The sequence below is a fragment of the Rana temporaria genome, chromosome 9 (assembly GCF_905171775.1).
Source record: "Rana temporaria chromosome 9, aRanTem1.1, whole genome shotgun sequence".
Classification (NCBI taxonomy): Eukaryota; Metazoa; Chordata; class Amphibia; order Anura; family Ranidae; genus Rana; species Rana temporaria.
The window spans coordinates 58,418,902-58,442,617 of NC_053497.1; the positions used below are offsets into that span (position 1 = coordinate 58,418,902).

Here is a 23,716-nt window from a genome sequence, read left to right on the forward strand (position 1 = left end):
GAGATTGTACAAAGATTAAATGTGTTTGATTGCATACACTGTACAGAGCTGATGGGCTTGAGCACCAAACTGCCAATATTTAAATCTGGCCACAGGCAAAGACAACAATTTACTTGCCAAACCTTTGATTTAGTGATTAGGTCTATATAGGCAGATGGACATCTTAGGTAGCACCCATTTTGTAAGCATCTGGAACAAAACTGATTACTGAAAGAGTTAAAAAGGAAAAAAAGATCTGTGCAGTTACTAGTAACCAATAGCTTCCTCCATTTCATTTCATATATGCTTCAAAAATGCAGAAAGAAGAGGGTAGTTGCTATGGACAACTCAGTCAGTTATTAGGATACCCACTGGGACTTCAAAAAGGAAGACAATTTATTCAAACAGTGGTCATTTCAACATAGATTCACTAAAGTTGATAACCTTATATAGCATATAGGCTATAGCATTTCTTCAGTCATTAGACCTCCAAAAAAAAGGAGGCAGTCATTTTGTTGGCCTCATTGATGCAAACAGTATTGAAGTGCGTTCGGATCAACATCAATGATTTATTTCCCCAAAATAAACGGCTTCCACCTTGTGTGGGAAAATTCTGGTGGCTTCCATACCTTCTGCCCCAATGGAATGTACCAACACGATGGGAAAGTTATATTTACCTTATGTGACAACATAGTACAAAAAAAAAAAAAAAAAAAAGAAAGTCAAGTCACCAAAACAGGGAAAATCAATGACGGTGATGAGGAGGACTCCTGGATCTCGAACGGGACCTCCTGTTATAGAAAAGAGATTGTTTATTTTCAAAAAGAAAAAAAAATTAAGCATTTAAAAAACGGGCACACACTTTTCAGCAAGGAACAAAGCAAAAGTTATTTTCTCCTTAAGAGCCTGTACACAAATCACTGCATCCTTGCTCTAAACTGTCTCATTACTAAAAGCCTTGGTCACAGGTAGGCTGATCGGAGCCAAATAGAACAGCTTCTTGGTGGCAATTCCCATCAGTTTTGTTTAAAAAAAAAAAAATTGTAAATTCTTACTTTCATGAAAGAAATGGCTACTTAATGCGTATGCATTCTAAAGAGTTCGTTTTATGCCAAAGACTCCTGCAGTTAGAGTTGATCACCTGCAGATCCAATACGACAACATACGTGTATGATATTAAAGGGACCCTAGCCGTTTAAAAAAAAACAAAAAAACACAAGGGGCTGCTGTGATGGAGACTAGGTTATGGGTTTGCCTGTTGAGCCTGTCATTTTTTCCCTAATGGGCAAGAGAACAGGGTTTCTTTAGGTGCAGTGCACATCTGTAAAGTATTCAAAGCGCTTCATTTTCCCCACATTTTGTCTTGTTACAGCCTTATTCCAAAATGAATTAAATTCATTAGCCTCAAAAGTCTACAAAGAATACCCCACAAAGAATACCCCACAAAGAATACCCCACAATGACAAAGTGAAGGTAGTTTAAAATCTTTGCAAAAAAAAAAAAAAACACACACACACCTCACATGTACATAAGTATTCACAGCCTTTACGCAATACCTTTGGCACCCATTACAGACCCAAAAGCTATTTGAGTATAAGCTTGGCACACCTATATTTTAGCAGCTTCTCCCATTCTTCTTTGTAGGACCTCTTAAGCTCCAGCAGGTTGGATAGGGAGCGTCATCAGTGCACAGACATTTTCAGATCTCTCCAGAGCAGGTTATCAAGGATGTCTCTGTACATTGCTGCATTCATCTTTCCCTCAATTCTTACTAGTTTCCCAGTTCCTGCTGCTGAAAAAAACATCCTCAAAGTATGATATTGCCACCACCATGCTTCACTGTAGGGATGGGCATCGCTAGGTGATGAGCGGTGACTGGTTTCCTCCAGACATGACACTTGCCATTCAGGCTTTTTTGTTTCTCATGTTCTGAGAGTCCTTCAGATGCCTTTTGGCAATCTCCAGGCAGGCTGTCATGTGCCATTTACAGGAGGAGTGGCTTCCATCTGGCCACTCTACCATACAGGTCTGATTGGCGGAGAGCTGCAGAGATGGTTGTTCTTCTGGAAGGTTCTCCTCTCTCCAGAGTCACCTCCCTGACCAAGACCCTTTTCCCCCACCCCTGATCGCTCAGTTTAGCCGAAGGGCCACTGTGCTCACTGGCACCTTCAACGCTGCAGCCCTTCCCTAGACCTGGACCTTGATAAAAATCCTGTCTCAGAGGGCTACAGACAATTCCTTGGACTTCATGGTTTGTGCTCTGACATGCACTGTCAACTGTGGCATCTTATATAAACAGCTGTGTGACTTTCCAAATCATGTCCAATCAACTGAATTTATCACAGGTAGACTACAAATCAAGTTGTAGAAACAGCTCAAGGATAATCAGTGAAAACAGAATGCGCCCGAGCTCAATTTTGAGTGTCCTGGCAAAGGTTGTGAATACTTATGTACATGTAGATTTGTTTTTTTGTTTTTAATAAATTTGCAAAGATTTCAAACAAACTTCTTTCACATTGTAATTACGGGGTATTGTTTATAGAAGTTTGAGGAAAATATAGAATTTAATCCATTTTGGAATAAGGCTGTAATGCAACAAAATGTGGAAAAGGGTGAAGTGCTGTAAATACTTTCCGGATGCAATGTATCCAATCACAAAAAATTTTTTTTTTTTATTGTGCTCAAAATTAAAAATACAGGCTCCAATGTTAAATGTCAGATTACAAGTTTACAGGGAATAAAAAGCATAATGGCATAAACAAATCTAAGAAGAAAACAGCTTACTCCTTAGTATTTTCACTGTTCAATCATTTAACATCTGCTCTACCTTACTACATAAAATCACACAACCTGATAAAGTTTGGACCCCTCACCTTTTTGAAGAGCTTTTCTCCCGACCTGCATAAAGAAAGAGGTATGCGATGTTATATGGCAACTAAACATTGCCACGAAATTTATCAAAATACACCACAAGGCCTCATGCACACTGGACATTTTTACAGATGCCGTTTTTGGCTTCAGACATTTCTTCTACAGTCAAACTCTACAGCATGTTATCCTATGTGTCCATGCACACACAGGCTGTTAGCAATTGTTTGAGTTTTTTTCAGACACACACACACACACACACAAACAAAAACTCTGGAGATTTTTTTTTTTTTAAGAGCGTGTGGTGGGGTTTTCTTTCTACGGCCGTTTTTATAATGTCATGTGTGCATGAGGCCCAATATAAAAGTAGGATATTGTTTAACCACTTAACCCCCGGACCATATTGCTGGTCAAAGACCAGGCCACTTTTGCGATTCGGCACTGCGTCGCTTTAACCACTTAAAACCTGGACCTTTAGGCAGCTAAAGGACCTGGCCAGTTTTTGCGATTCGGCACTGCGTCGCTTTAACTGACAATTGCGCGATCATGCGACGTGGCTCCCAAACAAAATTTGGTGTCCTTTTTTTTCCACAAATAGAGCTTTCTTTTGGTGGCATTTGATCACCTCTGCGGTTTTTATTTTTTGCGCTATAAACAATAGTGACAATTTTGAAAAAAAAAAAAAAAACAATATTTTTACCTTTTTGCTATGATAAATATCCCCCAAAAAAAAAAAATATATATATATATATATATAAAAAAGTTTAGGCCGATACGTATTCTTCTACCTATTTTTGGTAAAAAAAAAAACAAACAAACACGCAAGCGTTTATCGATTGGTTTGTGCAAAATTTATAGCGTTTACAAAATAAGGGACAGTTTTATTGCATTTTTATTATTTTTTTTTTTTTTTACTACTAATGGCGGCGATCAGCGATTTTTTTCGTGACTGCGACATTATGGCGGACACTTTTGACACATTTTTGGGACCATTGTCATTTTCACAGCAAAAAAATTCTATAAAAATGCATGGTTTACTGTGAAAATGCCAATTGCAGTTTGGGAGTTAACCACAAGGGGGTGCTGAAGGGGTTAAGTGTGACCTCATATGTGTTTCTAACTGTAGGGGGTGTGACGTCATCGATTGTGGTTCCCTATATTAGGGAACACACGATCGATGATGGCGCCACAGTGAACAACGGGGAAGCTGCGTTTACACACAGCTCTCTCCCCGTTCTTTAGCTCCGGGGACCGATCGCGGGACTCCATCGGTGATCGGGTCTGCGGGTCCTGCGGTTACGGAGCTTCGGACCGGGTCGCGTGCACGCGCCGGCGGCGCGCGACCCCACGGCTGGGCTTAAAGGGCAACGTACAGGTACGTGGATGTGCCCAGCCGTGCCATTCTAAGTGGTTAACTGACATATGCGCGGTTGTGCGACATGGCTCCCAAACAAAATTGGTGTCCTTTTTTCCCCCACAAATAGAGCTTTCTTTTGGTGGTATTTGATCACCTCTGCGGTTTTTTATTTTTGTTTATAGCGCAAAATAAATAAATAAATAAAAAATCGTAATAAGCGTTTATGGATTGGTTTGCGCAAAAGTTAGAGCGTTTACAAAATAGGGGATAGTTTTATGGCATTTTTCATTAATATTTTTATTTATTTTTTACTAGTAATGGCGGCGATCAGCAATTTTTAGCGGTACTGCGACATTGTGGCAGACACGTTTGACACATTTTTGGGATCATTGTCATTTTTATAGCGATCAGTGCAATAAAAATGCATTGATTACTATAAAAAAGCCAGTGGCAGTGAAGGGGTTAACACTAGGGGGTGAGGAAGGGGTTAATCATGTTCCCTGGGTGTGTTCTGAGGGGGGGGGGGGGGGGTGGACCGACATGGGGAAATGACAAATCGCTGTTCATACATTGTATGAACAGGCAATAGGTCATTCCCCCCCCCCCCCCCCCCCCCCCCGACAGGACCGGGAGCTGTGTGTTTACACACACAGCTCCCTGGTTCTCGCTCTGCAACGAGCGATCGCGTGTGCCCGGCGGTGATCTCGACCGCCGGACACGCGCGGCAGGGGCGAGCGTATAGCTACGTGATGTCGGCCAGCAGAGCCGACCTGCCACAGTATAACAGTAACAATATGCAGCGGCTGGTCGGCAAGCAGTTAAAAGAAGAGCTATAGAAGGCCTAAAAATAACAAAATCTCTAGCAGTGGGAACTGGCAAATACTATAATAAATCACACCCTCCCAGGTTTGCACTCTGTATTCAGGTGCTGGCAGAGATGGACCAATGCACACCCATATTGAACTCCAATGCAAGGTGAAATACAGGCTTCCGCTTAGATCATGACATGTTCTACACACCGAGGGCTTTCACACTCGAGCGATGAGCTGGCAGGACACTCAAAAAAGTCCTGCAAGCAGCATCTTCGAGGTGCTGTATACACCGCTCCTAAAGCGCCCATGCCCATTACAAACAATGGGACGCAGTGTCACTTTGCCAGCGCTTTTAACCATTTTTCGGCCGCTAGCCCCCCTCTCCTGCCGTCAAAAGTGATCTTGTGACGAATATGGTCTGTCCTCCCTTTTTTTACGGTTTACATAAAAAATTTCTCCTCTGCCATGTGTCTTTCGTGTTCTATCTTAGCCGCCCTAATTGCACCCTTACATTTGTTGCATTTTTTATAAAGTCTGAATGCTGATGATCCCTCAACCAGTATTTTTTTGAAGGCCTTCTTTGCGTTTATATGCATTTTTACATTGGAGTTAAGCCATGCAGGACTTTTGTTCGCTCTTTTAAATGTATTACCCAATGGGATGCATTGGCCAACGCCCCTATTTAAAATGCTCTTAAAGCAAACCCATCAAATTGCCCCATATTTCCACATCCATGATCAGGTCTGTATTGTTGGTAATCAGTAGATCCAGTAACGCTTTATTTGTTGTTGGTGAGTTTACCATCTGAACCATGAAATTGTCCTGCACGGACATTTAGGAACCGGCGAGTCTTAAACGAATGCCTGGTTCCCTCCGCCCAGTCTATGTCTGGATAATTACAATTCCCCCATTATAAAACACTTTCCATTCTTGCTGCTAATCCAACTTATGATAGGAGATCAGTCTCCCCCTCCTCCTTCAGGTTAGGGGGCCTATAGCATACTCCCAGTATTAATTTTCCCCTTCGCTTCATCCCTTTGGAGCTCTACCCATAAGGATTCCTCCACCCTTAGTGATGTCATCTCTAAGGGAGATCATAATAGGACAATGGTCTGGGTAAAGGCTTTTCTCATTTCTTGGAGCAGTGTTTTGCATTTCCTGTAGGCCATCAGCAGCAGAACACGTGTTATTGGGTAATTTTGTCCCAGTCTCTTTCCTCCCTGAGCGGCCATTGCCAAGTCAGGGGATCCCTGGTGAGGTACTCACAGAATGAATGAAGGAATGGGGTTAGCGTGTTTGGAATAGAAGAGTTTCTATAACCCAGGCACTGACTTGGCTCCTTTGCCGTCTTTCTGATGTAGAAGGTAGCAGGAAGTGTAGCAAGTGTAAATACTTACAGCATGGAAGTTAGAAACCATTGCCTAAAGCAAACATTCCAGGCCAAACCAACTAATGTTACCATTACAGAAACTGTAAGACAGCCCTGGTCAATAAGCAGTCATATCCCAAGAGTCTGAAGAAAAAAAGATGGGGGGGCGGGGGGAACCCCCTACACTTCCCCAAAAAGGTCCTTCACCTAAGGACACAAGCAAAAATGGAGTCTCACAGAGTAAATGGAGCTATATGAGCGTGCAAAAGGACAGCCCTGGCAGTTATTTTTCAGGGTCTTATGACCTGAAGGTAAATCTATATATATATATATATATATATATATATATATATATATATATATATATATATATATATATATATATATATATATATATATATATATATATATATATATATATATATATATATATATATGTGTGTATCTCAATAAAAAAAATAAAAAAAAAAAAAAAAAAACACAACACACACATGTGCCATTATTTATAGTCTATATTTGTCCCAATGTAAAACAATTACTTCCAGGAGCCATTCTCACACTACACTTACTGTGTCTTGGTGAAGGCGATCTGCTTTTGGTATAGTGTCTCTCCCACTCGTCACGCTCCCTCTCACGACGCTCACGCTCTCTGTTGAGAAGCAATGAATGCAGATCACTTACTATGCTTCTGAAGTTGCTATATACATTTAAAAGAAAAGATCAACACTTATTACTGCTGCCAATATGCAGAGAGTGGTGAAGAGAGAGGAAAAAAAAAAAAAAAAAAAAAAAAAAAAAAGACGCCTGCAGGAGTATCAACTTTCTGATCCTCCCCATTTCTTGTAGGAAAGAAGGGGCCGGAGAAAGGAGTCACATAGCATACTGGTGGGGACCAGTAAATTGACACTACCATGAGTGTGGGATTCTAAAGTGTCCAAGTGGTGACAACTCTTCAATACAATAGGAGACTAGGGCTGAGGGCAGCAGGAGGAGCAAGTATTTACCATCATCTTTCCAGGGAAGCTTAAAGGGGTTGTAAAAGGTAAATGCTTTTTCACCTTAAAGCATCCTATGCATTAAGGTGAAAAAACATCCGACGGTACCGCCCTCCCCCCCCGAACCCCCAGTTTTACTTACCTGACCCCTCGAAAGTCCAGTGTGCGTCAACGTGATCCTCTTTGGTTCCCAGCCTGGTCGTTGATTGGCTAGGCTGGATGGATTGATAGCAGCGCAGCCATTGGTGATACAGTCGGTGGCTATGCCTGCCGCTGTATCACAGGAGCGCACTCGCAAAAGCTTTCCACCATGCAAGCTCGCATGAAGGTGGAAAGCTTTTGCGAAGAGGAACCGAGACAGCCGCCGAGGGACCCCAGAAGACAGGGTTAGGGGACACCTTGTGCAAAATGAGCTGCACAGTGGAGGTAAGTACAACATGTTTGTTATTTTAAATAACAAACTAGTTTGCCTTTAACCACTAGCTGACGGCCGTATGACTTTGTACGGCCTCAGCGCGGCTCCCAAAATCTAACAGGCCGTCTTTTTACGGCCTCCCCTTTGCACGTTCCCCGAGCGCGCTGCGGGGAACTGCTGTGCTGGCCGTGTCCCTTGGACACAGCCAGTCACAGATCGCCGTGAACGGCCAATCGGAGCGGCCGTTTCCTAGGCGATCTGTGCGGCCAATGAGAGATGATCTCATATGTTTACATATGAGATCATCTCTCATTCCCGGCTCTCGCAGACAGCGGTGCTGTCAGGGGAGAGAGGAGACGGATCTGTCTCTTGTACATAGAGACACAGATCGGTCACCACCCCAGTCACCCCCCTTCCCCCACAGTTAGAACACTAATTAGGGTACACATTTAACCCCTTCCTCACCCCCTAGTGTTAACCCCTTCCCTGCCAGTCACATTTATACAGTAATTAGTGCATATTTATAGCACTGATTGCAGTATAAATGTGAATGGCGCCAAAAATGTGTCAAAAGTGTCCGCCATAACGTCGCAGTCCCAATAAAAATCGCAGATCGCCGCCATTACTAGTAAAAAAAAAATTTTTTTTTACAAAAAATATGTAGAATATGTATCGGCCTAGACTGAGGATAAAAAAAAAAACGTAAAAAAAAAATTGAGCTATTTATTATAGCAACAAGTAAAAAAATGTTTTTTTTTTTTCAAAATTGTCACTCTATTTTTGTTTATAGCGCAAAAAATAAAAAAACCGCAGAGGTGATCAAATACCACCAAAAGAAAGCTCTATTTGTGGGGAAAAAAGGACGTTAATTTTGTTTGGGAGCCACGTCGCACGACCGCGCAATTGTCAGTTAAAGCGACGCAGTGCCGAATCGCAAAAAGTCCTCTGGTCAGGAAGGGGTTTAAGTGCCCAGTAAGGAAGTGGTTAATTTGGAAACAAAGCTGCTTGAGGAAAAAAAAAAAAAAAAAAAAAAAAAAAACAGCTTGTCATAATTTCTTGAATGCTGCGTTGGCTTCAACAAGCATCAATTTTGTTAACTGTACAAGGGTTTTCTTATTGTTCAAGACAGTTTCTCCAAAAGTACAAAATGGAGTTGCGGGTTAAAACAGCTGTGATTACTATTGGATAAAAGCCTTGTGATCTTGAGAATTGGCTCCAACACTCATTCCATTGGAGGCCAAAAAGGTACAGAGATCAAAAATGCTGGAAGAATGTAAACGGTTAGTAAAGGAGATATGCATTTAGTACAGAGGGCACCAAGGTAGCAAACCGTAGGAATGATATTTTATGTTGAAGGTCTGTAGTTGGTTTGTATGGGGCAAGGCTGTAGGTCTACAAAGGACACATAAATGGCAAAATCAGGTTATTTTCACTGCAATGAAAATAAGAGTTAGGAGTATCTGGATACTAGATTGTACATGGTGAGAACAGCGGGCAGTTGCTCCCAGGATGTGGTAGTATTAGCTGAAATAAGCGATTTGGTAGTACAAAGCTAAGGTGGTCTTTAGGACAGTAGGAGATTAACATAAGGATGCAGTGGTGTATATACAGTAGGGTCTGTATGTGGCATGCCTAAATTCTGTAGAAAGAATTTCATCTGGTGTTCTCCAATACAGGTAACCAAAACAAACTGGAAAATAACCCACGACTGTTTGCTCATTTACACATACAGAAACTACCATAGTTCACTCACTTCATGCGGATCTTTCGTGCCATGGCTCGTAGCTCATCTTCCCGCTCCTGTAAGAAAGGAATAGAAGTTGCTGGAATATCTTCCATGCATTCTGTATTGTGCTTAGGTCAGTCCATCCACATACGTCAGTATTTCATTGTTGCTCTACAATACCCGTTTACCAATTGGTTGCGTGTTACCTAAGATATTTACAGTCAAGAATTCCAAAAACCGAGATCCTTGATCTGTAACCAGACATGGCAAACCAGAGGTTCCATTGTCTGTCCCTGTTGTATTTTTTTTATATATCAGGGATGGACGGACAAAAAACAAACAAAAAAAAAAAACAGAAATTCGAATAGAAAATCACCAAAGTAATCAGTTGATTAGTTTAATTGTATTAAAAAGGCATAAATGAAATACAGCTTTAAGAGGACTGACCCTTTGAAGAAAACAAATCTAATAGCTCAAAAAGGTTGGCTGTGATTAAAAACAGTTTAACGGCTACATACTTGGCGTTCATGCTCCTGTTGAATAACCTTCTCTTGAGCTGCCTTCTTATCTGCCTTGTCTAATAAAAATAAATAAAATTCAAATTATTAACCAGGCACATTTTACTAGCAAGTTGACTTGGAGGTGGGTACTTCTGACACACTGCAGCCTGTAAGAAACTTCATAATCACTTCACTTTCTAATTTCTCACATCTGAGGGTACGGTATAGCGCATGAAGAGTTCTGAGATACTATAGCCATTTTGGCAGCAAGCAATGTTTCCCATGTTCCTGATGCTTAAATAAAGCCTGTCCCCAGACTATTTCATATATATATATATATATATATATATATATATATATATATACACACATACATATACACACACACACATTATATGTGCATTCAATGTATTTTATATACGTCATTTACCTTTAAAAAGATCCTCCAACCCTGCCTTTACCTCCCACAAAACTTATGTAGCGGTCAAGGGAGGAGTGAAGGAGAATACTATAGAGTGTTACTAGAATGACACCAAATCTGCTGACATCACATCCAAGGTGGTGGCATACAAACAGCACCTTTAGGGCATTTGGATATCCACCATGTTTGTTTTTGTTAGATACTGGTGGGTTCAAGGACTTTCAAATCAAATGGCCCCCCAACAGGGTGTAAGGCTAAAACAATCATTGGAAGGCGTGTCTCATACCTCTGCTCCATTCCAGCACTGCAGTCCATGTCTGCCCTAGCATTTGTCACTTCCTGAAGTGTCACTGTTCTATCTTCTGACCCTTGTCACTGTTGTGTCCTATAGTAACAGGATGGTGCCAAACACAGCAAGGAACACAGGCATCAGACTCTTCCAAAAGTACAAATGCTAATTAGACTGACTGAGGCTTCAGAGCACTGTAGGTGGTAAGAATATGGCGTCTTGTATTCCAGGGAAATTCCAGTAGGATTTTATTATATAGACAGTACTGTGCAAAATGTTTAGGCAGATGTGAAAAAAATGCTGTAAAGTAAGAATGCTTTCAAAAATATATATTTTAAATGGTTTCTTTTTATCAATTTACAAAGTGCAAAGTGAGCGAACAGAATATAAATCTAAATTCAAATCAGTATTTTGTGTGACTAATCTTTGGCTTCAACCCATATATCAATTGGTATATTTTTTTACACAACTTGCGACATCAGGGACAGGACTTTTCAGACAAAAATTTCCAAAAATTAACGCCCAAAAAAAGAAAAGCTTTACACGAGAACAGAATGATTTTCGTTTAATGTGTACAGTTTTCGTACGAGAATCAAATACGAAAGACTGCGCATGATCAGAAACAAAAAATAATTTTCGTACATTAGATTCATCCTTGGTTTCGACTTGCTGTGAAACTCACCTTTACACTTCTAAAATCAGGTTAGGATTAGAGTCAGGTGTATGATTAACCAATTATACTAAGCAGGTGATAATGATCATCAATTTCATATGTAGATTGGAATACAGTCAATAAACAGAAAAAGCTGTGTAGGGGGCTTAAAATTGGATGAGGAACAGCCAAACTGAGGTTGTGGAAGACCCTTTCATGTCACAGGTCATACACCAAGGCAAAACTGAGCACAGCACCAAGACAGGGAGTTTATCAAAAAAGAGCCTCCGCGCTACTGTAGACTCCTAAACAGTAATAACCCAAAACAGATACGGTGCTGCAAAACCTAATAGTGTTTACAATACACAAATCAGAAATCATACATATAGGGGTTCTGCGCGAACCAACACAGTGATAAAAGGTAAATAATCTAGATATATAAATATATAAATATAGTGAATGTGAACAAAGAAAGTGGGATAGTGAGTGCTCACACTTTCCAAAATCAATTATGTGTAAGTGTAACCTCGAAAAGAATAAAATAATGAAATATATTAATTATATTAATTAAGTGATTAAAATAATTTGAGCAAACAGTCCAAAAAAGTGAAGTGATCAAAAAATATATAAAAATAGAAAAATATAAAAATAGAACATATGGAATATGAAAAAATGAGGTGAAAAAAGTGAATACAGAGTGTCCCAATAATGGTGTGCCAAGCTGTCAAATGGTGGTCGCAGTGTAGCTGGATATCCACTAAACGGGTTGTTGACAGATGTATAATTCACTCCCTCACCAGGCTCCCAGAACTCTTACCTCAAACCATAAATAAATGTGCATCCAATAGATATTGAATCACCATAGAGATCTTCTCTCTTGTTAGTATCAGCTGGAACGTCTCCTTGGCCACTTCCTAATACAGCTCCAGTACAGGGAAAAGAAAGGAACACAAGGGCTCCAATAGTGTAATATTGTAAGACTCAGGGGGAATTTATTAAGGAAAAAACCTGTGCTTACATCAAAACATAAAAACGAGTGCAGTGAATAAACATACAAGCGGCGTCTTCAGCGCCGGCTTACGTCACTCCAGGTGTACGCTCTTGACCAATCCCTACGCGTTACGACACGGGATCACGTGTCTTCATCTGGGGACTTCCCCAGATGAAGACACGTGATCCCGTGTCGTAACGCGTAGGGATTGGTCAAGAGCGTACACCTGGAGTGACGTAAGCCGGCGCTGAAGACGCCGCTTGTATGTTTATTCACTGCACTCGTTTTTATGTTTTGATGTAAGCACAGGTTTTTTCCTTAATAAATTCCCCCTGAGTCTTACAATATTACACTATTGGAGCCCTTGTGTTCCTTTCTTTTCCCTGTACTGGAGCTGTATTAGGAAGTGGCCAAGGAGACGTTCCAGCTGATACTAACAAGAGAGAAGATCTCTATGGTGATTCAATATCTATTGGATGCACATTTATTTATGGTTTGAGGTAAGAGTTCTGGGAGCCTGGTGAGGGAGTGAATTATACATCTGTCAACAACCCGTTTAGTGGATATCCAGCTACACTGCGACCACCATTTGACAGCTTGGCACACCATTATTGGGACACTCTGTATTCACTTTTTTCACTTTTTTCACCTCATTTTTTCATATTCCATATGTTCTATTTTTATATTTTTCTATTTTTATTTTTTGATCACTTCACTTTTTTGGACTGTTTGCTCAAATTATTTTAATCACTTAATTAATATAATTAATATATTTCATTATTTTATTCTTTTCGAGGTTACACTTACACATAATTGATTTTGGAAAGTGTGAGCACTCACTATCCCACTTTCTTTGTTCACATTCACTATATTTATATATTTATATATCTAGATTATTTACCTTTTATCACTGTGTTGGTTCGCGCAGAACCCCTATATGTATGAAGACAGGGAGTTTACTGCATCAGCAAGGTCTCTTCTGGCAAATTTCAAAGCAGACTGGGGTTTCGAAGATTTTCTGTTCATGTTCTTTTGAAGAAAAACAAAGAAACAGACATTGTTGAGGAATGTAGATGTGGTCAGCTAAGGAAACTTAATGCAGCTGATAAGACACATGCTTATTTCCCTTTGACAGCAGATGTCCAGCAGTGCCATCAGCACAGGACTGGCGGAAACAAGTGGGACCCAGGTACACCCTCTTCTACTGTCCGAAGAAGTGTGGTCATAAATGATCTTCATGGAAAAAACGCTGAAGCAGAAACAAGGCTAAGGGACTCAACTATGCATTAAAACATAAAGCATGGCGGAGTTTCTTTGCAAGTTTGGGGCTGCATTTCTGCACATAGTTGGAGGAGGATTAGTGGTGCCCGCAATGCTGAGAAATACAGGCAGATATTTATCCATCATGCCATACCATCAGGGAGGCGGTGAGTGACTGGCCCCAAAATGTATTCTGCAGCTGGAAAAAGGACTTGAAACGTATAGCCATTAACCACTTCAATACAGGGCACTTCACCTCCCCCCCCCACACCCCCCAACACTGTACCCAACCCAAACAAAATTTTTATGATTTTTCTTCCCACAAATAGAGCTTTATTTTGGTGGTATTTGATCACCGCTGAGTTTTTTTTCTCCCTGTCAGCGCAACCCAAGGAAAGCCTTTACCGGCACTTCCTGGTTACTGCTGCGATTGGTCACAGCTGAACACGTGGGAACCATGATCGGGGATGCGGTGTGTAGGAGAGACACAGCGCACCGCCGTTGACTGCACCCCAGGGGGGCACGCACAAGTGGCTTATCCTGCTGGAGGTCATGTCAGGATAACAGACGTCAATCCGCAAAAGGGCGGTAAGTGGTCAAGAACCATCTATAGTGTAAAGAACAAGGCGTCCTGGAAGTGATGGTTTGGTACCCAGAGAGTCCTGATCTCAACAGCGAGTCTGTCTGGGATTACATGACGGGACAGAAGGATTTGAGGCAACCTGCATCCAATATTGATAGGATTTAGATTTTCCTTCCGTTTGCCAATTTTGCAAAAAAAATAAAAAAAATTTAAAGCACTCTTACCTTACAGCGTTTCAAAAATTATATATAAAGTTTTAGTCATGGCAGGGTTGCTTTAATCCATCTTTACCACATGTTCTTTTACACATTAGTACCACATTCATATTTTTACACATTAGTACTTACATTGTTTATTAAGTGCTTTCTGCATGCGGAGTTTTAGCTTTTCCTGCGGCGTTAACTTAGCCTAGAAGAAAAAAAAAAAAAAAGGCATGAATGAAAAAACAGGCCAACTCTTACAACAGAAGAGTATTATGGAAATGAAGTCCAGGGAAATGAAAAATGGCTGCAGAGAAAACATTTATTAGAAAATGGGAGGAGCTAGGGATTGGAGGAAATTTTGAAGTAAAAACTTAGAAGAATTGTATAGTTTCATTAAAGCAAATTCAATACACAAATCACTGTGCATATTAAATAATGCTAATAAGTCTTGCATTACAATTTTAGATGCTGTAGATGTAAATATATTTTGCATGTATAAAAAGGTGTGCCTGTCAAAACGATATTCACAGAAACATCACAAAAAGGTTAAGCACACAAAAATAATGTTAAGAGGCACTTGAGACACCCAACATGTAAATGGAATCCAGTCTACCATTTTCAATGTCAATAAAAACCTCAATTTAGAAGCATTTTTCACCAAACATCACTGCTACTAGTTATAAATGCAAAGTATGCACAGATTACATTACTCTAAGTTTTCAAAAATCTCATCAACAAGCCACTCTGCAAAGGGGTGCAGCAAAACGTAGCCTGTGCAATACATGCTCTGCGTGCTATACACAAAACTGCATCCTGCGTCAATTAACAAGGTGGGGAAAATTCTTACTGACTTTGGATGTTCCGCTCTCTTTGCTAACAGCAAGCTCAGGTCTGGGAAAAAAGACAGACAATGAGGTTTTAGTTTACTGTACAGTACAATCTATTCCAAGATTACTAGAACCCACCAACATTTACATTAAAATTAGAATGCAATGATTTGCAAATCTCATAAACCCATATTTTTATATTCAAATGTTTAAACTTTTTTTTGATAAAAAGGTAATTTGAAAATTGATGGCAGCAACCCATCTCAAAAAAGTTGACAGTGCCATGTTTACCACAGTGTAGCATGCCCTGGTCTTTAAAGGGGGTTAATGCACGCTGCATCTCAAAGAAGCTGCTTTTTTTTTTAGCTCAAATTTTTTTCTGCCTGGAAACCTCCCAAGCCAATGTGTCCATGCACACTATGGCTTTTTCAGGCATATGCTCCTACAGGTGCACAGATATCTGGTAATGGTCCCCCATTTTTTACGTGATGGACCGCCTACTCGTAGCGAGGTGGTTGGCACCAGCAGATATATCCCCCTGCCTCTGCTGGGTCCTTGGTCTGTCCAAGATGCGGGTCCCTCTCGACTCCTGTCTTTCTTATATCCCACGGCAGTTCACCATGTAGTATGGAGAGGAAACTTCCCTCCAATGGAGAGCCAGAACACCATCTCAAGCAGGAACAGGACATGTGGAGGAGGGGGGGGGGGCTTTGCCGGCAATAAAATATAAACAGCGAACGCCTGTGCTTCCGGGGTCACGTGGAGCATGGCGACTATGCGTAGCTCCGCCCTGACATGTTTCGTTACACGTGTCGTTCCTATATAGCATTGGATCAATGCTGCATGCACCCAAGGAAGTATGAATGTCGTTTTTAAAATTACCATCATTTACTTTGCCAGATTTTTGTTGCCCTGTCCAAAGTTTTTGGAGACTTGATGCTGCCATCAATTTCAAAATTAACCTTTTTTTTTTTTTTATTTAAACATATTACTCTATTTCCTATAGTAAAAATATGAGTTTGAGATTTGCAAATAATTGCATTGTTTTTTTGTAGATTTTACACAGCATCCCAAACTTTTTGGGAATTGTTTTTTTGTGCTAGGTTTTAAAAAAGAAAAATTACAATCTACTACAGTGAAACCTCATTCTGAGAGTATTATATAGTTTATCTGAAGGCAAGGAGATGAGAAAAGCAATGCTTACCTTTTCAATCGCTCCACCACAGCTGGGGATACCTTCTTTCCAGATACTTTTTCTCGATTTGGTGAAGGACTCCTAGAGACACTGCTTTGGTTACTTCCATGTGGGCGCCCACTGCTCCTTCCACCACGCCCATGACGGTCAGGTGACCGAGAGCGACTTCTAAAAACACAAGAGTCACAGTCAGACATTAAGGTGCACAAAGATTTACAGTGCATCATAGCCAAAGAATAAAAAAAGTAATATTTTCCAGTTTAACAGTCCTTTGATGTGGTATCTGCATTAGTGTTTATTTTTTTTTATCTCTCCCCTCTATTTTTACCTGGTGATGCAGCAAGAAACACTTACTGTTCTGGGGTGAGAATACTCGCACATTTTATGGGAGGCGCAGTAGTGTCATTGTAGGCCAGTGTTCTCAACCCAGCTATTTTATCTGAGAAACTCCCAAAACATGGCCTGTTGGGGGTACTTGAGGACAGGGTCGAGAACCACTGCTTTAGGCCAAGGTGTGTTTAAGGCAAAAGAGAACACCTATCCCTCTTCATTACATGGGGGGGGGGGTCTGTAGTTCAGAGATTGGATAACACTCCTAACTAATAACAGGTAGTACAAGCAGAAAGCAAGTTATCACATACAAAATATGCAGAAATATTTGACCAACTAAAAAGGGAGGCAGTTGTCTCAGCCTCTCCCACCCCCTCCACAGCCCAGCGCTCCAGTGAGCGCTTGAGGGGCAGTGCAAAGAGCTGGTGGCTGACAATCACCAGCTCTCTGTAACCGGAAGACAGAACTGAGCGATCACAGCGGTGTTTGATCACTTTTTTTTAATGAATCCCAAACTTCTATACATCAAAAACAATGGGCAAGGCTATAAACGAAACAATTGCGTGATTATAACAAATTTGCAATTCACCGGGAGCGACGCCTTCCTCCATAATGTCTATTGCGATCAGGTGACCTTGATCTGGAATATCTTCTGCTGTCTCTTGCACCTCCTCCACTTGAGTATCGTCTTACAGGACTGCGAGAATACCGCCTTGAGCGAGAACGAGAATTTGACCTGCGCCTCCGACTGTCTCTTCTAGATTTGGAGCTGGACCGAGACCTGGAAGATGTTCTGGATCTTGAAGAGGAAGACGATGAGGAAGATGAAGAAACCCTCCGTCTGAAAATTGAAGAAGACGGGGAGAACACAAGCGTGTCAAAAAACAGAAAAAAAGCACAGAGCACAATAAAGCATTACCAATGTACATCAAGAGCTTCCAGACTCAAAACACAGACTAAACCTTTCCATTAGGAATATTTAAAGTAACCATTTCCTTTGCTAGTGTTTATAGCACCAACTGACAAATCTGAAATATTCATCTTTATTAATACAACCCACGGCATAATCTAGGAACAAAATGCTGCTTCAGCCTGCGCCTCGAGGGCCAGTTAGTCCTCCATTTGGCATTACCACCCTGCCTCTCGTACAGCACAGAGAAGGTTAATCTAGGCTGTCAGTTACAACCTGTATATCAAAACACTATGCTGCCCTTTCAAAGTCACAGTTCTCCATGTATATCAACAGCCTGGATCACAGAAGACTAATGGATGGGCTGTTGTCTAATATATATATATATATATATATATATATATATATATATATATATATATATATATATAATATATATATATATATATATATATAAAAAAAAGTTTAACTTAACAAATCTGTCACGTTTAATCTTATACTACACATTTTGACATGAGATGTAGGTTTTATAGAGCAGTTTATGAAGTTACCATAATTACATAAGTGAATAGAAATGTTAAATTTAAGAAATAAAATTACATCAATGCTCTGTCACATTAACCACTTAAAAGAACTCTCCTGTGGCCCGCAATTGCCTTGTACACAGGCAGAATGAGGAGATGCCAATTTAAACAAGGCATTTCCTCATTCTGACAGGAATCCATTGCTCCCAGTGATCTGGGAAGGTAAGGAAAAAAGGAAAGCCTTCTGTAGATGCTATAATTTTTTGCGCAAACTAATCAATATATGCTTATTGCGATTTTTTACCAAAAATATGTAGAAGAATACATATAAAAATCAGCCTAAACTGATGAAGAAATTTTAAAAAATTGGATATTATAGCAAAAAATATATTTTTCTCAAAATTGTCGCTCTTTGTTTAACCACTTAAGCCCCAGACCATTTGGCCAGCCAAATGGTCTGGGGCTTAAGTGGTTAAGAGCAGAGCACTTTTTGTCGACATGTCACAAAAATTTACGTCCTAGGAAGTAATCAGAATCTCCCTGGGACACAGACAGCAAACAAAACTTTTTTTCACGTTGTCCCCTTAACAAGAGTTTTAGCTAGGAGTTGGGTTTAAAAAAATAAAATAAAAAAATTTGATTGATAGGAGATATATATTGATTGAGATTGATTGATGGATAGAGATTGATTTATAATATATATATATATATATATATATATATATATATATATATATATAGAGATTGATTTATAATATATATATATATATATATATATATATATATATATATATATATATATATATAATCAATCAATCAAGATGTCTGTAAATGGCTTAGATTGGCCCAATCTGCATGAAATCTCGACACCCATAGGCAATCATATCATATCATGTGGGAGACAAAAAGAAATGAGGCATCATGCACACTGGATGTTTTGCCATCTCTCCTAGACTCCTTTTCTCCTGGCAGCAGACTTTTGGCAAAGTTTGAGGCATGTAATATGCTTGGGATCGAGTTAATTTAATTGGCCACAATAATCATTAATTGTAGCTATTGAAATGAATTAATGGTCATCAATAAACGTGCCTAGAGCTTAAAGAGGAGTTCCACCCAAATTTGGAACTTCCTCTTAACCCACTCCTCTCCCCCTTACATGCCACATTTGGCATGTAATTTTTTTGGGGGGGGAGTGGGGGCTTCAGCACGAGTGGGACTTCCTGTCCCACTTCCTCCTTCCTGTAGGCGACTAAGCTTAGTCGCCTTCAGGAAGTGGCTGCTGTTGGCGATCGCCTAGGACACGTCACAGGTCCTAGGCGATCTCCTGGCCAATTACACGGCGCGGCGCCGGGCCGCGCCGCTCGCGCATGCGCAGTGCCGCTCGCGCTCGCGCATGCGCAGTGGGTGCCCGGCCGTGAAGCCGAAAGCTGTCACGGCCGGGTGCCCACACTGAAGATGAAGACGCCGGCCGGGGAGGGGGGGAGAGGAGCGGAGCCCCGGCCGGCGCGTCGCTGGAGCGCTGGAGCAGGTAAGTGCCTGTTTATTAAAAGCCAGCAGCTACACTTTTTGTTGCTGCTGACTTTTAATAAACACACAAATGGCTGGAACTCCCCTTTAAGCGTGTCAAGAGGTTTTTCTGCCAAAATTCTGGACGGTCCTGGACTGGCTGTGCGTGTTTTTCCCCCCAAAAGATGGAGTTTCTTTAAGCCAACAATACAATCCCTAATCATTCCCTGACAAACAAAATTGTACTTGCCATTTTCCACAAATAATGGATTCAATTAAAAACCCACAAATTCAACAATCATTTTTGGAATTCTGTACATACATTATTCAAAGTTACAATAGTGACCAAAAAAATAAAAAAAAATAAAAAAAATTCCAAAAAGAGAAGTGTAACCAAAAACAAAAAGTCCCTGGAACACAAAAGATATTCAGCAGCCTCTCCTGTGGCCTCTTTGGCATTTGACACTTCTGTGTTTGATTCCTGTATGCAGAATGTTGCCCTTCCTTCCTGACCCCTATGTCATGTAATGACGTAAGGGTTGAAGCATGAAGCCAAAAGGCGCAGCAGAAGACACAGACATCCAAAACTCCCCAATGTATCACATGCAAAGGACTCTTACAAAAGGGCTGCAGCAATGGAACAGAGGGAAGGTAGTAGACACAGGTCACCAGAGGGTATAAAAGCTCTTTGAGCCTTTAATTTGGCTTTATTTATTTTAACCCGACAGGGATGCGCTTAGTAGTTCTTCAATAAGTTAATCAGATTTTGAAGGACATAGCATTATCCATCTACGTTTTAAATTGTGTCACAAGAACTTAGATCGATAAATACTTTTCAATAGACTTTAGCAAGACTGAAAATGATTGAAACAGCAGGGCCGCATACAAGAAGTACTGCCCCATTCCAATTACCGGTTGGGGAGTTCCGGCCCTTCTAAGGCAGAAGATTCTGGGCCTCCCGCCCTCCCCCGTAAAGGCCGACCCACACGACATACGGCTGGGGAGAATCTAAAGTTACCGACCGGGAGGCCTCTTTACGACCTGAAGAAGTCCCAGAGGCCTGTGAATGTGGGGCCCTTTTGCTGCCAGTTGCTGCAGGAGGAGTTTGTGTTGCATGACCAGATGCCGACTCATCTTCACTACCCCCAAAGCTGGTTATAAAAGTGATGGCTTCCTCCTTTCCAGGACTTGGTGTATGAGAACGTGAACCAGAGGAAGACTCTGACTGGGACCTGGAAAAAATAAAAATAAAAAAGGGGGGACATGTTCAAACACACAATTGCCAAACTCAAATGGCCAAAATAATTTCTATGCCATCAAGTATGTAGTTCACCCTCCTTTACCTTCTATAGGGATCATATGTTGGACTGTCTCGCCGGGCGTAACTGTAGCATAGGACAATAAAAGAAACGTAGTTAATATTTTGACACATTAATCTCAAAATATGTTGTTGACCGTTTTAATACCTAGGAGCAATGCTATCAACATAAACTCTCCCAAAAACTAAACTAGCATGCTGGGGGACACTCATTTTGCAGATCTGGCAAGTTCTTTCATAATTTACTTCAATGCTTCCTGATGACACTACTGCCATCTTGTTGGTGGGGTGGACGGTGAGAGAGCGAGAGACCGCACATTGCTGGATCCTGCTAGTGCCAGCTTGGGCACGCTCATATGCCAGTGGAAATGTTATACTTTATGTGGATAAAAAAAAAAAAAAATGGGTTGCACTATAATCTTGCCATTTGTGGTTTACACTTACCTTTGGAGGAAGATAGCAGAATATTGGTCTCACCACCACCACCCATGCTTAAGGCTCACAACTACCATTACTAGACACACTTCACCCTGGGTAAAGGGATCTGGGGAGTCATAACTGCACAGGGGGAACAGAGGAGCACTGAGTGGAGACAGGCAGTCTCATCTGCATGGAGTGTGTAGCGCACATTGGAACAATGATTTACACATGGACTTTGGCACGACTGATGGACTCTTCATAGTTTATGCACTTTAATATCAGTTTCACATGATTACGTTGATTATTGTACATTTGCATTAGGGCAATTAACAGCTTGCTTATGTTGTGAAGTTTTATTTTGATTGTGTACCTAAAATGTTTAAAAGCAAGATTTTAATTTTTAGCACCTAGCGCTCTTCTTTAGTTGTTTAATGAACACTACACACCGGCTCAAGTCTTCGGTTGGTATTTTATCCAAGTATTGCTAAAGTGCACTCCACACGTTTTTGTCAGTGCTCTGGAAACCATTTTTTGCTTACACATATTTGTAATGCATTAGAAGAATGTCCAAACATTTCCACTGTAGACTATATGGTTTCTCATGTACAGAAAGCCTGATGTACCAAATTGTCAGTACAAGGTCGGTCAAGCTGCCACCAAATTGCCTAGAAAAGTTGAGTACGATTGACAATGCATGAAGCAGAAAAAAAAAGAAAATTACACAGAACAGATTGGGCAGCCTCCTGTCAGCTTAATTACAGATACCACTTATCCATAACTGCACTATCAGAAAACGTTATCGAAATGGCCTACTTCACCTGAGGTAGAGGAACCTTCCTTATTTAGTCCTAAATGGTCCTTTCATATAGCAGACAGATATGGCCTCCCGTCTCAAAGCTCCCCAGACAATATCTTTCACCTGGCTGTGGCTGGACAGTCGATTCCTACAGACCTCTAAAAGGCCATCTTCCAAGTACTTCTGTACTTTCATGTCCAAGTAAACTAAACGCGCAAGAGGCCTGGCGAAGGACATTTTTTGTCCAGAGGCGCTGAGGATTCCTGCAGGGCAAAGATTTTCTGATTCAGGTAAACATACCCCTCCAGGATGGAAGGGTAGGCCCAAAACTTTTTTGTTGCCATTTTGGATATATTAAAGAAGGGTTAAAAACCTTTGTATGTGTATAAATATGCCATTTCCCCTTGGAAAGGCTTCCCTTTACTTTCTGTCCCAAAAAAAAAAAAAAAAAAAAAAAAAAAAAAGGGAAGCAAAAGTCCCCCCTCTTAGTAGTCAAATGGGTGTGTTCAACACCCCACACACCTTGACCAGGGACCCATTCCTTTTTCTGCACTAGCTATGCAGCTTATCTTTATTCCAGCATTACTAACTCAGCATGCCTCATCTGTGTGTGGAAGCACCCATCTTGGTAGATGGCAGGGCTTTCCTCCCTCATATCTGAGCCTCTAGCTGAAGAATGAGCAGTGTAGTGGTGACATTACCAAATCTCATTCAAATTTCCTGAGGCTAGCAGTCAGACAGCAGTGCTCGAGATCTGCAAATAATCAGCCACATCCAGGAGGTACACTACTATTTTTCAGAAGGAAATCCAGACAAAGTACTACTTAGAAGTACCGTATTTGCCGGTGTATAAGGGGACACCCTAATTTTACAGTTTTAAGACTTTTTGCCTGTACTCACCGTATAAGACGACTACCCTTTCGAGGCTTCTGACGCTTCACATTTCTTCCTTCTGGAGCCAATCACGGCGAGCGATGTATTCTATTAATGAATACAAAGCCTGCTTGGATTGGCAGAGGCTGCAACATCAGCCCACGCCTCTGACTCTCAAAGCCAATCCGAGCAGGCTACTGTATGTAGCCTGCTCGGATTGGCAGAGGTTGGTACTCCAATTCGAGCAGGCTCTGTATTCATTTGAATACATCGCTCACCGGGATTGGCTAAGCGCTATATACTTCTATTTAAGTGCAAAAAGGTAGTCTTATACGCCAACAAATACAGTAGTACTTCTGGATGGTCCCTAAAACATATGAAATCTTCACATTTTGGAGTACAAGACCACATATTTTTACTGAATCAGTAGACACTGTAATATTTTGGTGAATCTAGGTTAATCATCCATACCTTGGTGGACTAATCTTTCTTCCTTTTAGCCGTTTTTCTCTGAACTCTCTCCTCTGGCGACGGGAACGGCGCCCCTAAAAGTACATATATAAAAAGGTTACCGCTGTATGAGACCAATGAGTCAAA

At 40.9% G+C, this 23,716-nt stretch overlaps 1 protein-coding gene across 3 annotated transcripts in view; it reads right to left on the reverse strand.

The window, feature by feature from the left end:
- Window positions 1–351: 351 nt before the first annotated feature.
- Window positions 352–23,716, reverse strand: part of LOC120913566 (CLK4 associating serine/arginine rich protein) — a 36,301-nt gene continuing 12,936 nt past the window's right edge. For 2 of the 3 annotated variants that reach the window (XM_040323588.1, XM_040323587.1), the window contains 12 exons: window positions 23,591–23,664; window positions 21,056–21,097; window positions 20,735–20,944; window positions 17,362–17,613; window positions 16,452–16,610; window positions 15,272–15,311; window positions 14,565–14,625; window positions 10,040–10,098; window positions 9,549–9,595; window positions 6,955–7,034; window positions 2,853–2,877; window positions 352–770 (listed from right to left, as the gene is read on the reverse strand). In XM_040323588.1, the coding sequence (XP_040179522.1) occupies window positions 725–770; window positions 2,853–2,877; window positions 6,955–7,034; window positions 9,549–9,595; window positions 10,040–10,098; window positions 14,565–14,625; window positions 15,272–15,311; window positions 16,452–16,610; window positions 17,362–17,613; window positions 20,735–20,944; window positions 21,056–21,097; window positions 23,591–23,664 (1,095 nt within the window). In that variant the 3' untranslated portion in view covers window positions 352–724. Of the gene's footprint in view, window positions 771–2,852; window positions 2,878–6,954; window positions 7,035–9,548; window positions 9,596–10,039; window positions 10,099–14,564; window positions 14,626–15,267; window positions 15,312–16,451; window positions 16,611–17,361; window positions 17,614–20,734; window positions 20,945–21,055; window positions 21,098–23,590; window positions 23,665–23,716 lie in introns of those variants that run through there. The other variant, XR_005743542.1, reaches the window with a different exon arrangement.